This window comes from Mollisia scopiformis (assembly GCF_001500285.1).
Source record: "Mollisia scopiformis unplaced genomic scaffold LY89scaffold_11, whole genome shotgun sequence".
NCBI lineage: Eukaryota > Fungi > Ascomycota > Leotiomycetes > Helotiales > Mollisiaceae > Mollisia > Mollisia scopiformis.
Genome location: NW_017263591.1, coordinates 942,494 through 955,578, shown reverse-complemented (window position 1 = coordinate 955,578; position 13,085 = coordinate 942,494). Strand labels below are relative to the sequence as shown.

General features: G+C 47.6%; 8 protein-coding genes across 8 annotated transcripts; 4 read left to right on the top strand and 4 right to left on the bottom strand.

Annotated features, from left to right (window-relative positions):
- The first annotated feature begins 381 nt into the window (after positions 1–381).
- On the top strand, positions 382–941 carry LY89DRAFT_684617 (uncharacterized protein). Its single transcript, XM_018214918.1, has 2 exons — positions 382–485; positions 539–941. Exons 1-2 carry the CDS (start codon positions 468–470, stop codon positions 779–781), a joined length of 261 nt encoding a protein of 86 aa, XP_018071969.1. The 5' UTR covers positions 382–467; the 3' UTR covers positions 782–941.
- Positions 942–1,722: 781 nt separating this feature from the next.
- Positions 1,723–3,932, bottom strand: LY89DRAFT_684616 (uncharacterized protein). The gene has a single exon (XM_018214917.1). The coding sequence runs from the start codon at positions 3,701–3,703 to the stop codon at positions 1,757–1,759; it is 1,947 nt and encodes a 648-aa protein (XP_018071968.1). The 5' UTR covers positions 3,704–3,932; the 3' UTR covers positions 1,723–1,756.
- A 152-nt stretch (positions 3,933–4,084) lies between these two features.
- Positions 4,085–5,738, top strand: LY89DRAFT_615816 (putative Queuine tRNA-ribosyltransferase-like protein). The gene is made up of 2 exons (XM_018210739.1): positions 4,085–4,498; positions 4,546–5,738. The coding sequence occupies exons 1-2, from the start codon at positions 4,276–4,278 to the stop codon at positions 5,706–5,708; spliced, it is 1,386 nt and encodes a 461-aa protein (XP_018071967.1). The 5' UTR covers positions 4,085–4,275; the 3' UTR covers positions 5,709–5,738.
- Positions 5,739–5,787: 49 nt separating this feature from the next.
- Positions 5,788–7,079, bottom strand: LY89DRAFT_645195 (histone-fold-containing protein). The gene is made up of 2 exons (XM_018211870.1): positions 6,288–7,079; positions 5,788–6,238 (listed from the first exon to the last, which is right to left on the bottom strand). Exons 1-2 carry the CDS (start codon positions 6,900–6,902, stop codon positions 5,873–5,875), a joined length of 981 nt encoding a protein of 326 aa, XP_018071966.1. The 5' UTR covers positions 6,903–7,079; the 3' UTR covers positions 5,788–5,872.
- A 57-nt stretch (positions 7,080–7,136) lies between these two features.
- On the top strand, positions 7,137–8,447 carry LY89DRAFT_684613 (GTP cyclohydrolase I). Its single transcript, XM_018214916.1, has 3 exons — positions 7,137–7,525; positions 7,573–7,877; positions 7,932–8,447. The coding sequence occupies exons 1-3, from the start codon at positions 7,183–7,185 to the stop codon at positions 8,238–8,240; spliced, it is 957 nt and encodes a 318-aa protein (XP_018071965.1). The 5' UTR covers positions 7,137–7,182; the 3' UTR covers positions 8,241–8,447.
- Positions 8,421–9,406, bottom strand: LY89DRAFT_645188 (uncharacterized protein). The gene is made up of 3 exons (XM_018211869.1): positions 9,159–9,406; positions 8,979–9,087; positions 8,421–8,932 (listed from the first exon to the last, which is right to left on the bottom strand). Exons 1-3 carry the CDS (start codon positions 9,328–9,330, stop codon positions 8,515–8,517), a joined length of 699 nt encoding a protein of 232 aa, XP_018071964.1. The 5' UTR covers positions 9,331–9,406; the 3' UTR covers positions 8,421–8,514.
- A 60-nt stretch (positions 9,407–9,466) lies between these two features.
- Positions 9,467–11,318, top strand: LY89DRAFT_645186 (DUF1546-domain-containing protein). The gene is made up of 2 exons (XM_018211868.1): positions 9,467–10,148; positions 10,197–11,318. The coding sequence occupies exons 1-2, from the start codon at positions 9,767–9,769 to the stop codon at positions 11,183–11,185; spliced, it is 1,371 nt and encodes a 456-aa protein (XP_018071963.1). The 5' UTR covers positions 9,467–9,766; the 3' UTR covers positions 11,186–11,318.
- A 64-nt stretch (positions 11,319–11,382) lies between these two features.
- On the bottom strand, positions 11,383–13,062 carry LY89DRAFT_58302 (putative dihydrodipicolinate synthase). Its single transcript, XM_018209191.1, has 7 exons — positions 12,784–13,062; positions 12,710–12,730; positions 12,464–12,653; positions 12,311–12,413; positions 12,142–12,254; positions 11,776–12,089; positions 11,383–11,726 (listed from the first exon to the last, which is right to left on the bottom strand). The coding sequence occupies exons 1-7, from the start codon at positions 12,896–12,898 to the stop codon at positions 11,581–11,583; spliced, it is 1,002 nt and encodes a 333-aa protein (XP_018071962.1). The 5' UTR covers positions 12,899–13,062; the 3' UTR covers positions 11,383–11,580.
- Between the last annotated feature and the right edge of the window lie 23 nt (positions 13,063–13,085).

Genomic DNA, 13,085 nt, shown 5'->3' with positions numbered 1-13,085 from the left:
ACAAGAAACCCGGCGCAATTGTATGAAGTCTGCGACGCACACCATAGCATTCTTCTTTTTTCTTGTATCGCCTCTTCCTCCTAGGCTGAGTCGAACCTAACACCGATGCAAAACATTATGTGTTGGACAGGCTCAAGGAGTTTGCAACTAGCCTTGTTGATCCCAGTGAGCATGGGTATCTTACGCTGCAAGGGGCTCGTTATATGATCTCAAAATAAAATTGATCTGCGCCGCCTATATCAATGAAACTGTTGGTCAGCTATGTTGGCCGCTCTGTTGGTTGGTCTGTTGTTGGCCGGCCCGTTGGTCTTGGCACATAGAGATCCTTCCAACGCGAAGTCAACGCGTCCAAAGCACCTTAAACCTATAACCCAGTTGACCCGATATTGTAACTATTCTATTTCATACATCACATTTTCTGTCTCAACTACGGACAACATTTGCAAAAAGATTTGCCCATCTAACCCATGATGGATCCCAACTTTGTGAGTCCCAATCCCCACGACATCCAGTACGTTCTAATAATATCGTGAACCAGCCTCCTATCACCAATGCAGCTATCGACCAAGCTCAAGTTGCACAATTCCTTCCTCGATATAACACTTTCACTCACAATAATCGTAATCGGAACGATCCTGCGTCTACAATAGGCATCGCAATTAAGTTGATAGTGGCTCTTGCCATCCTTATTTTTTCCTTGCAATTGCTCTCGTATGCGAACCTGAACCGTGGACCAGGCTTCTGGCAACCCGGTCGCATCTCCGGAGCTTCTCAGCATTGAAAGGAGATAAAGCATGTGTCTTGCTGTGGAAACTGAAGATGCGGAGATTAGGGAAATTGTTGGTTGCTGCCTGTCGTGAAAATGGGAAGATGGTAGATAACTTGTGTCTGTTTCGAATTGTATGTCTGAAAAATTTGGGCGAGTGAGGGGTGTATAGCTGGCCCTTAGTACAAATGGGTAAAAAGAAGGATTTGTCTACAATAGTAACATCAACTTACCTTACCCACTACCTCGACTTAAGTATCACCCCACTACTGCCCACCTCACTGCTGCCCACCACAACACTACCAGAGTACTGCCTGCTCTCGGTACTACCTAGCTTGAGGGAAATGTAAGGGTGAGAGTGAAAGCGGATGAAAAAGGGAGTGGAAAGATAAGAGATGGGGAATTAAAGTGTTTCAGCTTCATTTCAGTTTTTTTGCGCTAGTAAAATATTTGTCTGCTCCCCCTCTCACTCCTCCATCACTCCCTCCTCCATCCTTCTAGGTAGTATTGAAAGAAAGCAACACTTTGCTAGCAGTGAGGTGGGCAGTAGTGGTGGGCAAGCAGAATAGAGATAATTAATAATGAGTGCGCAAAGAGCTAGAGGTGGGTAAGGCGAGTTGATTTGATTACTAGACAAATAACTCTTTTTTTGCTAGGTAAATCACACTTTTTCACGAATTTCTAGACAATCCTGCTTTTTACCCATTTGTACTAAGGGTCAGCCGTACGGGGTGGAAGTGAAGGTCGCTGTGGAGTGCCATTCGAAATGAAGCTTGATATCTGGACGAGATGTTGATGAATGAGTATTATGAAGGTACAGGTGATACCAGCGGTCCAGATGACTCTCCTCAGCGTCTCCATGTCTTGGCCGGCATACAGCAAATAGTGATCCGAAAGACAACGAACTCAACTTTGAGCACCTACGTAGCATAGCAGCAAGCAAATATCAAAATCATGAAGGTCATTAAGTTCACTATATACATAACTACATCATCTCGTAAACACCTCGCCATTCAAAGATCGACTCGATATCCTACTAGCACCCGGTTCCATCTCAGTCCAAGATCCATCCGCATGCCATGTCCCAGCTTGCGTGTAGTCCCAACTCGTGGGTCCTGACATGTATGCAAAACGGAAGTATTCAGGCTCAGCAATCGCAGGGTCTTTTGTCCACACAAAACTTTTATCGCTGGCAAACCCTTCGTCTGTGTACCCTCTGAAGCGTTCAACATCGTTCACTAGGACACTAATTCCATCGAAAGGTTCAGGCGGAGCGAGCCAGGAAAATGATATGGTAGATATATTTTGAGCCAGGGTGATCGAAGGCTTGCCGATGATTGGGAGCTTGGAATTGTGTTGCGCGTCTCCTTGAAGCGCTGCTGGCGTCTGGAGTACGGGATCAAATCCCCATCTGGCGATACCATTGATGAATAAGCCAACTAAAATTCCTTGGTAAAGGAGACACGGACGAGTTTGCATGCTAGTACCAGGAAGGAACAGCAATGCGAGAATATAATGGTGAATTCGTAAGCTGAGACCTGGGAGGAGTAGGGACACTAGAATTGCTCCTATGAATGTTCCATAGAGTCCAAGATACTTGATTAATCGTCCTTCTCGTTGGAAGAAGAAGATTTGTGTGAAAACAATGGTGGCCAGGAGGATAATGATAATGGTAAGCGCAAACTTTGCACCAGGTTGCTGATTGAGATCATGGGCATTCAATCGCTGGATTGGGATCCAGTCGAGCGTGTAATTCGAAAGGGCTCCGACCCAAAGCCCACCAAGCCACAGAATGGTCTTCTCAATCTGGGCAGTAAGTCCCGTTAATGCTCTTCGGACCCCCATGTATCGGTAGATAACAAAAGCACAGAATGCAGCAGGTAGAAACTTGCCGAGTAGATTTGACATCAGCCCAGCAATGCTTGAGTGTCCAGGTGGATCTGATGCAAGCCCTACATGGAAGAACACTCCAGTGAACATGGTGAAAAAGAACAGGCTAGGAGATGTCGTGAACAGAGACAAGACGACAGTAAAGCTCAACGATACAAAGAGCAACTCCCATCTTGCATCTTTTGCCTCGCATGTCGTTCCGGAATGGAACGTATATGACGAGGGAAAATTCGAATCGAATTCGATACTCTTAATGCCATGCCGATCAGAACTCTCGTAGTTGGTATGCGAACCCACCAAAGACACAACCCCACATCCACCCTTTGTGTTGCTGATAATTCCAGCATGGATAGAAGCCCCGCAGATGAAAGAATCGCTTCGATAGATTGGTGTCGAGTCATCCTTCGAAGGTCCTCCAATAACAAAGGCCCGGTAGTTAACCGCTTGGGCTCCAACAGCTCGAGGTTCGAGAATCCATGTGCTTGCGCAGTTTGCTGGGCATCGAAATGCAAAGCCGCTCCCATTGAATGGTCGACAGTCATTGCCATTCAAGCCACATCTGTTTCCTGGTACCCAGTATGTGTTGCCGCAGCCAATATTCCCTGGAGCTCCCCAACCTTCGATTTCTGTTGCAAACGTACTTTCTCGCATGACTAAAGCAAAGGTCAAGACCCAAAGGAAGTAGTATGCGATCAACAACGTTATCCTCGGCCTCCGCTTCGGCACATATTTATCAAGTAACTGTAAGGGTGCTTCTTGTAGGAACGGGAATATCGGTTTGATTGTATGTATCTGCGGTGGATTGGGTCCTTGAGCCCATCGTCCAAGAGACTTCGAAACTCTTCGGATTGGAACAGGTACCCATTTTAAGTATCGATAGGATCCTTGATCTTGCATGAAACGCGGGGTTGGAGGAGAGGTGTCGTCGGAAAGCTCATCGTGTTCCATTGGCAATAGGTTCGTCTGAAGAGAGCCATCGATGGGATCATCTGGATGATCTGATACTATCCCATAATCGCCTCTCTCTTCGTCGTTATTTCGCGCCATTGTGATGTTGCTGAATTTGTCGCAATAAGCTGTACCGAGAGATCCGTCGGTATTGTGTGCTAACTGGAAGAACTTATTGATTCTGAAACGCAGTTTGTGTGCAGGGCGGGCGCTCAAGGCTGGAAAAGAGTCATAATTCCATACCACACATATGAACGAGCTATATCTGATGAAGATAAACACAAGAAGGTGAAGAAGACGGGCGCAAAGGATGTCGACGACGACGACGTTACAGGGCGCCAAGGGTCCATCAACGTGCATTATTGATAGGGTTGATAAGGTGGGCCGGGAAGCCTATCGCCTGAGACAGTTTAGCGCCCGACGCTAGACCGCTTCAGCCTCAGGAACACCATGAATTTAATACTGCATTATTCGTGACTGTGAACATTTCAAGGTGAAATTATTTCAGAAAAATGTCAACCAGCGAACGACAATCTGATCTGGACTTCTTGGACATTCACGATAGCTACTGAGGGTGCTGACCTGCAGATAAACCAGCATTTCTTCCTTCATCAGTCTGTCCACAAGACGATAGGCTGGCTTCATCAGTCCTATCTCGAGGTACTTTGAAGATGGCTTCAGAGAAAGGGAGCAAGCTTCTTTTCGAAGTTCTTGGAAATGTCGATACCAGCAACGCAGGACCCAGACTCGGACGAATAGCTATTCCAGGTAGAAAAGACTTCGAGACCCCGAATTTCTTTGCTATCACATCAAGAGGCGTGACTCCTCATATGACACCAGATGTCGTTGCTGCACATACACAATTCGGGGGAGTTCATATGGCATTAGAGGACTGTAAGTCTTCGTCACGTGCTGAATTGCCTATTCTGACAGCCCTTCAGTTATAGAAAAGGCTCGTAAAGGGACACCACCTATTCTGACATGTCCTGGCCCTTCAATCTTGCATAGATTTACAGCTCTACCCAGAAGCCTTGTAACACTTCTAGCACCTCGCCGGTCACCAGCAGTCACAGCACCTGTGGGAAATAGCAATACCGCTGTTTCGATCTTCACTTCAACTGGATTCCAATCCGTTTCCAGCAAGGCCTATGTCTCCTATATGAAAACCCTTCGTCCAGATATAGCTATCAGCTTAGCAGATGTTCCTTATGGATCTCTACCCGGTACGAAAAGAGTTGCAAAAATGGGCGATAGAACCCAACTATGGCTCTCAGAATTGGTCAACGAGATGCCAGAAGAGCAAGCAGTCTTCGCTCCAATACTACCGATAGACTTCCTCGACCAGTCAGAATACATCAACTACGTCGCCGACGAATTAGCAGACACGGTATCTGGCCTCGCATTCTACGACTCAAATGTCCTCCCTGACATCCCAGCCACAACAACCATCGTCAAACTTCCACGCCTCTCACTAGATGAGCCCTCATCTCCAGCTCACATACTCCGACAGATATCTCTAGGCATGGACATTTTCACCATCCCATTCATAGGCTTTGCTACAGACGCCGGCATCGCCCTCACCTTCCGCTTCCCCCGTCCTCTCCCATCAGCAGAAACCCAAACCACAAACGGCACCACCCTCCTCCCCCTCGGAATTGACATGTGGCCCTCCTCCCACGCTCATTCACTCACACCCCTCTCCCCATCCTGCACCTGCTACACCTGCACCTCGCACCACAAAGCCTACATCCAACACTTGTTATCGGCCAAAGAAATGCTCGGCTGGACACTAATACAAATCCACAACCACCACATAATATCGACCTTCTTCTCTTCGGTTCGAGAAAGTATCAAGAACGGGGCTTTTGAGAGGGATTGTGAGGAGTTTGCTAGGGCGTATGAGAGTGAGTTGCCGGAGAAGAGTGGGCAGGGACCGAGGGTTAGGGGGTATCATTTTAAGAGCGAGGGGCCCGGGGAGGAGAAGAAGAATAGGGCTGCGTGGGGGAATTTAGGGGGTGAAAAGCAAGTTGGTGGGGAGTTAGTTCCTGATGAGGGAGCGGATGAGTTGGAGGGGAAGGGGTTTGCTGAGAAGATAGAAGCTTGATGGTATGTTTATAGACTGGGATAGAAATAGGTATATCAAAAGTGTATCGAGTGCAAATATTTGACGAAGACTGAATGGACTGAGATACCGGTATTCATTATGTCGTCCACTGCCAATACCATGCAGCTCCTTAATTTCCTATCATACAAACAAACTCTAAAGCTCTATTTGAAGAATCGCTTTCCCTGAACCTTGATCGCAAACCTCTCGACGCCGCTATGAGCTTGATGCTGCCACAAACCTATATTGCCAACCAGACCATGATTGCCCTCTAGTATGTGTCTTCTGTGCGCTTCTCGCAGATGATCCGGCAACAGTGGCCCTCGTCTCTTCTCCTTCTCAAACGGAACAATGCTACCCTCAGCAGGTGGGCTCGGTAAACCAGTCTGCGAAACGCCAGTTCTCTCTATCCACTCCGTCTGCACCTTCCTAGCACGCTCTATGATTTCTCCTGCGAATATCTTTGCCGTTGACTTGATTGCCAAGATGACATTAGGAGGTACAGACTGAGATAGCGTTTGGTTGACAATCTGATCCGTCAGTAAAATATCTACCACAGTACTTGAAGACAAAACTTACTCTCCTGACGGTACTATCCGAAAGCTTACTGCTTCTCCACGCCTCATATTGAGTGAACTGTTGACCATTCTTCTCAAACGCCCTGATCAAAATCTGCCGTCTCCTCTCCTCCTTAAGTTTATCCTCGTTCGATGCAGCATCCACATTCAACGTCATGCCCTCGCCACCATCTTCCTCTTCCTCCTCTTCCGCCGTACTCGCTCTCCTCTTTCTGCTACTCGGAGGCGCACCTCCGTCACCAGATGCCGTAGACTTTGCCTTCCTACCAGACACAGACGCGGTATCGTTATCCTTCCCCTTCGACTTCCTGATCTTCTTTCGCTTGCCGCCCGCGACTGAGCCGGAGACTATGGACATTGTATCCATGCTAGGTGATCTGGAGAAGGCGGGTGTTCGTGCGTTGTTTTCTGGGGGAAAGGAGGTTTGACGGAGGGGGTGGGCGGAGGATGTCGCGGAGGTGGTGGAGAGCATGGAGGCCTTTCGGCGCTTATTCGAGGGCACTGATGAGGGCATGTCGGATTGTCTGCGCTTTGGTTGTTGAGGAAGTTGCGCGTGCGGTGGGTAGGGAGGAGATATCGCGGAGGCAAAGCTGTGGTTGTATGGTGGAGAGGCCATGTTGGCGCGTCGGGGATTTTAACTCGGGGGAGTTGAGGCGGTATCGCCGCTAGTGGGACAAGTGAAGTTGAATAGATTTATGATAATGTGAGAAGCTTGATAGTGAAGGTGAGATTGAGGGTTTGAAGTTGAAGTGTTGTGCATATGATGTCTCAAAATGCAGACGAGGCTGAACTTGCCGAAAACCGATTTTAGCGCCATCGGCGCAAGGCAAAGCAAACTTTCCGGGGAAATTTCAGAACGGTTTTATGCCCGCAGGTGTAAGCCGTATAACTTTGCAATGGTTCAATTTGCAAACCTTCCCTCTCAGGACCAAGAGGAAGACGATCCGGACTCTTTGAAAATGCCACAATCCGAATCTTCCGAGCCAGAAGCCGTCAATGGATCCTTGAAGCGCAAGTCTGAGGCTAGTCCAATTGACAGTAAGAAAAAGAAGAAGAAGTCCAAGTCAGAGAGAGGATCCAAGCTCAATGGGCCAAAAACTCACTCCAAGAGAAGACATAGTGTGAGTAAGCCAGCAAGGGATCCTAGAGACGAGGCATCTCCTGGTGGGCCAGAAATCGAGACTACGGACACAAGGTCACCAAGTCCAGTCATCGATTTCGATGGCTTGAGCAGACCAAGTATGTACGACTTCTTACTTGGTCATATTGTGACTAACATCTGGCAGGTCGAGGAACACGAGAACGGAAGGAGGAAACCCCCGAACAAGCTGCCGCACGACTTCAGAAGCTCTCAGGAGCTGTTCGGACAATACTGGAATGTCTTGGCGAAGACCCTGACCGTGAGGGACTACTTGGCACACCTGAACGATATGCTAAAGCTATGCTGTTCTTTACAAAGGGCTATCAGGAAAATGTCCGAGATATCGTCAATGACGCCATTTTCCACGAGGGGCATAATGAATTAGTGATTGTCAAGGACATTGAAGTGTTCAGTCTCTGCGAACACCATATGGTGCCATTTACTGGAAAGGTAAACTGGTTAGGGTCGTATAACAATGTTTGTTGGTGCTGACGAGATTGGCAGATGCATATTGGATATATCCCCGACCGAGATGTCATCGGAATTTCTAAACTACCCCGAATCGCAGACATGTTTTCTCGGCGATTACAGATCCAAGAGCGTTTGACGAAAGACGTTGCACACGCCGTTATGGAGGTTCTCAAACCGCAAGGTGTTGCGGTCGTTATGGAGTCGAGCCATCTCTGCATGGTGATGAGAGGTGTAGAGAAGACGAGCGCTACAACCATCACAAGTTGTGTACTGGGTTGCATAGAGAAGAGGGAGAAGACCAGAAATGAGTTCTTCAGCCTAGTCGGTCTAAATAGACGTTGAAGATAGAGATCAGGAACGGGTTTCAACATAGATGGTGGTGGTTTGTGTCTGCATTTGTCGGAGTTTTGGATTACATGGCATGAGCGATCAAGGTCTTCAACAGCGGGTCTTCAACACCAGGCTCTGGGCGGCGTTTTGGTCTTAACGCCACACTATCTTACAATGTTTTGAATATTTCGAAGGGTATCAATTGCTCTAACTCACACGCATCACACATCTCTCATTATCGTGAACGTTATTCATCCCCCAAGCATCTCCGCCCAAACTCAGATCTCTAACCTTCAAATTTCCCAACCTTTGCACCATAAGTCCCTCCCTCAACCATTTCTACCCATGGCAGAACCTCGTTCCATATCCGTTCTTCCACAGCATCCATCGAGTCTCCAGCATTGATGACTTTCATACCTCCACCCGGTGCATTGAGCAATTGCAAGTACAACTCCCGAACTCGCTGCTGTAATTCTCGCTTCTCATACTTCTCCTCGCCATATCCGCCTCTCTGTTCAGCTTGCCATGGCTCCAGATCCAAAAAGATGACCACATCTGGTTTTGGTAGACCAATATCAGGTTGCTTCGCCCATTCTAAAGATAAGGCAGGATTGTTCTTAGCCGCACTGTAGACCATGCCTGAGTAATAGTATCGATCACAGATGATGGTGTATCCTTTGGCAAGAGTCTCTTCAATCCATTTCCTGATAATGTCAGCACGTGACTTGTAAAGGTGGGACGAGGAATTACGCTTTCTCCCATCTGTTTGCGGAAAATAGAAGGTGGACAACGTGGTCATCCATGTTTGTCTCGTTTTGTAAATAGCTTCCAATCATTTGCCCAATTGTAGAGACTCTGTCTATATGTCAAGGTAAGTGAATAGCCTCTAAGGGGTTGATAAAGACGTCAGTGGAGTAAATCTTAACTTACCAGGAAACCTGATAGTCTTGATATTGTGACCCAATGCATAGAGCTTTGAACACAGTCTTTGGACTTGTGTGGTCTTGCCCGCTCTATCGACTCCTTCAACTACTACGAAAGCACCGCGTACCATGGAATTCCGAGGCTCTTGCCATGAGAACTGATCTGCTGTGGAAGCCATTTTTGCTTTTCGATGCCAGACAATTTTCTAAGAATTGTATGGTTAATGATCTGCTCAATTTTGGACGTTCAAAAGTGTCGCGTCTGGGGGGGACGCGACTCGCGCTAGCGGCTTGAGTATTTCAGCCTCGCAGGCTACGAACCCAACTCCACAATCGACTTCGACATCCTCCCGCTCCTCTACAATTCTCGACGATCGAACGACTTCATACCAAGATTTCGCCAATCTGTCGAGCCTCAATCTGCCAGCATCGCGTACAACGGAACGATTCAAGGCGAAGGGCGTATCAACTTCGAGCGATCCGACAACGATTGCGCCGGCCTCCATGAGGTAATTCTCGAAGAGCTCACAGCTTGGGCGCAAATCAATTCTCAGAAACTCCACGAATCAATTCCCACCCTCTGGCAAGTTTGAATCGCATAGAAACCTTGTCGCGATGGCGGACCCAAAGCTTGTATGGAATCAGGAGAATATCAGAGATGTGGCAGAGTCAGTTGGCATACCAAATCTGAGCGACGAGACAGTCAAGGTCCTCGCGCAAGAGGTCGAATATCGAGTTGGACAGGTTATTGTCGAGGCGATGCGATTCATGCATGCTGGCAAGAGAACAATATTGGGCACGCAAGACATATCACAAGCGCTGAAGGTGCTGGATGTAGAACCGCTCTATGGCTACGAATCTACAAGGCCTTTGAGATTTGGAGAGGCCTCGCTGGGTCCAGGACAGCCGCTATTCTATATTGAAGATGAGGAAGTTGATTTTGAGAAGCTCATCAATGCGCCTTTGCCCAAGGTTCCTCGAGATGTCTCATTTACTGGTAAGTTGCATCGTGAAGAGCACGAGAGCTTGAACTGATAGTATGCAGCACACTGGCTTGCCGTAGAAGGCGTTCAACCATCCATACCTCAGAATCCTACTACCGCCGAAGCTCGTGCGAATGAATTAGTACCCAAAGGACCAGGTGCAAATCCTACCCTTGGAGCTCTAGCAGGAAATGACAATGTCACCTTCAAACCTCTTGTCAAGCACGTTCTCTCGAGAGAACTTATTCTATATTTCGACAAGGTTAGAGCTGCGATTCTCGACGAAAGTCAAGATCCAGAGATTGTTATTTTACGAAAGTCCTCACTCAAGAGCGTCCAGTCAGAAGTAGGGTTACAACAATTGGTCCCATACTTCGTGCAGTTCGTTTCGGAGAAAGTTACACATTCTATCAACAATCTTTTCGTCCTTCGGCAGATGATGGAGCTCACACAATCGGTCACCGAAAATAAAAACCTCTTTATTGAGCCATATATTGCATCACTCGTTCCACCAATACTCACCTGTCTTCTCGGACGAACTTTCGGTGCTCCCGGACTGGACAATCTGAAAGAACAATATCAGTTACGAGATCTGGCTGCTTCACTGATTGGTCATATCTCAAATAAATATTCAAAGTCGAGCGGGGATCTCCAGTCAAGATTAGCACGAACGTGCCTGAAGTACTTCCTGGATCCCACACGATCGCTAGCTGAGCATTATGGAGCAATCAGCGGCATCACTTTGATCGGCGGGCCATCTGCCATCTTGACATTAATCCTTCCCACCATGAAGACGTACGAGTACGTCTTAACAAAGGCACAAAATGAACGAGGAGCGAACGACGAGAGCTTGCGGATGCTGATTGGCGCTATCATGAAAGGCATAATGACCATCGCAGAATCACCGACTCAGATGATGAACGGCCTTAATGGAAATGCTGCAGAGGGACAGTTAGTTGAGGAGTATCTGGGGAGCACTATTGGGAGTAGAGTCGTGGCATTGGGGAATCATAAGCTGAATAAGGCGATCCTGGATTCAATCGACAAGTGATACTGATAAATAGGTTTTGCATGGCTGGCGTATGATGGATGGCGTCTGGGCAGGGAGGAATTCTTTGACACTTGAATGACATTGATTCCTTATTAACTAGGAGTGTTTCGAAGGTCCTTAGAAAATGAGACATTTTCTGCTGACTTTTATGCCTTTCCCACTACTTAAATGTCCCATTTGTAGTACGTGACACTAAATTTATCAACGCTATCCCGCAAAGTTGCGTTTCCGCATTTAGCCTGGCTGCTTGAGTCGTTGAAGTTCAAAACACTACTATCGTTCGATTTTTGGCTTTTACTCTCATCAGAGATAACTATCTCTGTTTTATCAGTGCGTCAACGCACAAACAGCCAACACAATAAAATCAGGCAAAATCAGGAAGCTGATCGACGGAATCATGTCTCTGCTGTGGCCAGTTCTACCTCAAGTTCAAGAAGTTCACGCAAAACTTCCATAAATGCCTCTCCTTCCGCCTGCTTCAACGGCAACAGTGGTCGCCTAGGAGCTATCCCATACCCGTTCATCTTGTGCAAAGCATACTCTATTCATCATCAGCCTTCTATGTTCCAAACCCAAAGCATATCACTGACTCATGGCTCGTATCCCACCCGGCACCGCTGCTACATCCGCATTGGACAAAATGGCTTGGATTCTCGCCGCCTCTTTCAAATCAGCTTCACTCGGATCCGGCTTACTACACAGCTTCCACAGCTTCATACCAGCCAGGGGAGCAAAGTTTGGTATACCGCTCACCGTCCCGTGGCCTCCGCTTTGAACCCATGGAATGAGGTCTGCGATCAGGCCGTCCAGAAGTATGAATGGAAAGGATCGGGAAGTGTTGATTGTGGGGTCTGTGTTGATGGCTGCGTTTAATCGAACGAGTTTGCCGATGCTACCACCACAACTGTTGATGTCCCGGATCAGTGGTAATACAATATCTGAAAGGAGCAGCTCACGTGAGTTTTACACCACAAAGATTCGGGGCTCTCCTCATTACTGCTTCGATGACAGCTGACGACATGTCTTGACCGGCAGCATTTGCGGGGAAGTTGTATAACAGCAAGGGTATCTACATTCAGAGAATCCTTCAGCATCGAATCTCGAATGCAGCGAGGGTTGTATTACCGGTGATCCCTTGCAAATATCAACATAGTACTGAACGACCTGCTCTGGGTCTGCGTTTAGACTAGCAGCGTAGTACGCCGGTAGAATCACCATTCCTGCATCTCTTACACGAATTTAGTCACAACTGTCTTTTTTTGAGGGAAAGAATCTTACGCTCCAGCATCCGCAGCATCATGAGCGAGTTTTATCGTCTCTTTTGTACTTGAGCCTCCCACGCCGGCGACGATAGGGGCTGATGACAGGCCAGCTTCATCTAAAGTAGTTCTGATGAACTTGATGATGGTAATTCTCTCCTCGTAGCTCAAGTGAACGGCTTCTCCGAGGGAGCCTGAGCATACTGGTACTATCCGTCCAATCAGTACTAGTCTTGTGGCTAGAAAATTATGATGGGATAAATACCAATGCCCTTTGTGGCGAGATCTAAACGAAGATGGTTGTGAGCTTTTTTCACGTGATGCAAACTGGTCACTTACTCAGCAGGTGTTTCTTGTAGCTTTGTAGATCAAGTTCTTGATTGTCATCAAAGAAGGTAGGCAACGGTCCGTAGACTCCTGGTTCGAGCCTTCGCCTCTGGATTGATTTTGACATTTCTTCAGATCCCACGTTGAGGGCTTGACGAGAGCTGAGCCGTCTTTCCCTTCTGAAACGGATTCTCTATTGAGATATCTGCCTTTCTGCCTTAATCGAACGCTACTCAAATAGTCATTCGGACTAAGATCTGGCGGCTTCAGGGGTTTCGATCAGTTACTCGGGACGATCAAGGGTGTCGGGAGCA

Excerpts from the sequence above, each read along its gene's own strand:
- LY89DRAFT_684616 (XM_018214917.1), bottom strand. The coding sequence starts at position 3,703 with ATGGCGCGAAATAACGACGAAGAGAGAGGCGATTATGGGATAGTATCA.
- LY89DRAFT_58302 (XM_018209191.1), bottom strand. The coding sequence starts at position 12,898 with ATGTCAAAATCAATCCAGAGGCGAAGGCTCGAACCAGGAGTCTACGGA. Across the intron at positions 12,731-12,783 it reads CTACAAGAAACACCTGCTGA|ATCTCGCCACAAAGGGCATT; the intron begins GTAAGTGACCAG and ends ATCTTCGTTTAG. Across the intron at positions 12,090-12,141 it reads CTTTGTGGTGTAAAACTCAC|TTGTGGTGGTAGCATCGGCA; the intron begins GTGAGCTGCTCC and ends GGACATCAACAG.
- LY89DRAFT_615816 (XM_018210739.1), top strand. The coding sequence starts at position 4,276 with ATGGCTTCAGAGAAAGGGAGCAAGCTTCTTTTCGAAGTTCTTGGAAAT. Across the intron at positions 4,499-4,545 it reads TCATATGGCATTAGAGGACT|TTATAGAAAAGGCTCGTAAA; the intron begins GTAAGTCTTCGT and ends ACAGCCCTTCAG.
- LY89DRAFT_684613 (XM_018214916.1), top strand. The coding sequence starts at position 7,183 with ATGGTTCAATTTGCAAACCTTCCCTCTCAGGACCAAGAGGAAGACGAT. Across the intron at positions 7,526-7,572 it reads CGATGGCTTGAGCAGACCAA|GTCGAGGAACACGAGAACGG; the intron begins GTATGTACGACT and ends AACATCTGGCAG. Across the intron at positions 7,878-7,931 it reads TGGTGCCATTTACTGGAAAG|ATGCATATTGGATATATCCC; the intron begins GTAAACTGGTTA and ends CGAGATTGGCAG.
- LY89DRAFT_645188 (XM_018211869.1), bottom strand. The coding sequence starts at position 9,330 with ATGGCTTCCACAGCAGATCAGTTCTCATGGCAAGAGCCTCGGAATTCC. Across the intron at positions 9,088-9,158 it reads CAAGACTATCAGGTTTCCTG|ACAGAGTCTCTACAATTGGG; the intron begins GTAAGTTAAGAT and ends CTTGACATATAG. Across the intron at positions 8,933-8,978 it reads GCAAACAGATGGGAGAAAGC|GAAATGGATTGAAGAGACTC; the intron begins GTAATTCCTCGT and ends TGACATTATCAG.
- LY89DRAFT_645195 (XM_018211870.1), bottom strand. The coding sequence starts at position 6,902 with ATGGCCTCTCCACCATACAACCACAGCTTTGCCTCCGCGATATCTCCT. Across the intron at positions 6,239-6,287 it reads CGGATAGTACCGTCAGGAGA|ATTGTCAACCAAACGCTATC; the intron begins GTAAGTTTTGTC and ends CTGACGGATCAG.
- LY89DRAFT_645186 (XM_018211868.1), top strand. The coding sequence starts at position 9,767 with ATGGCGGACCCAAAGCTTGTATGGAATCAGGAGAATATCAGAGATGTG. Across the intron at positions 10,149-10,196 it reads TCGAGATGTCTCATTTACTG|CACACTGGCTTGCCGTAGAA; the intron begins GTAAGTTGCATC and ends GATAGTATGCAG.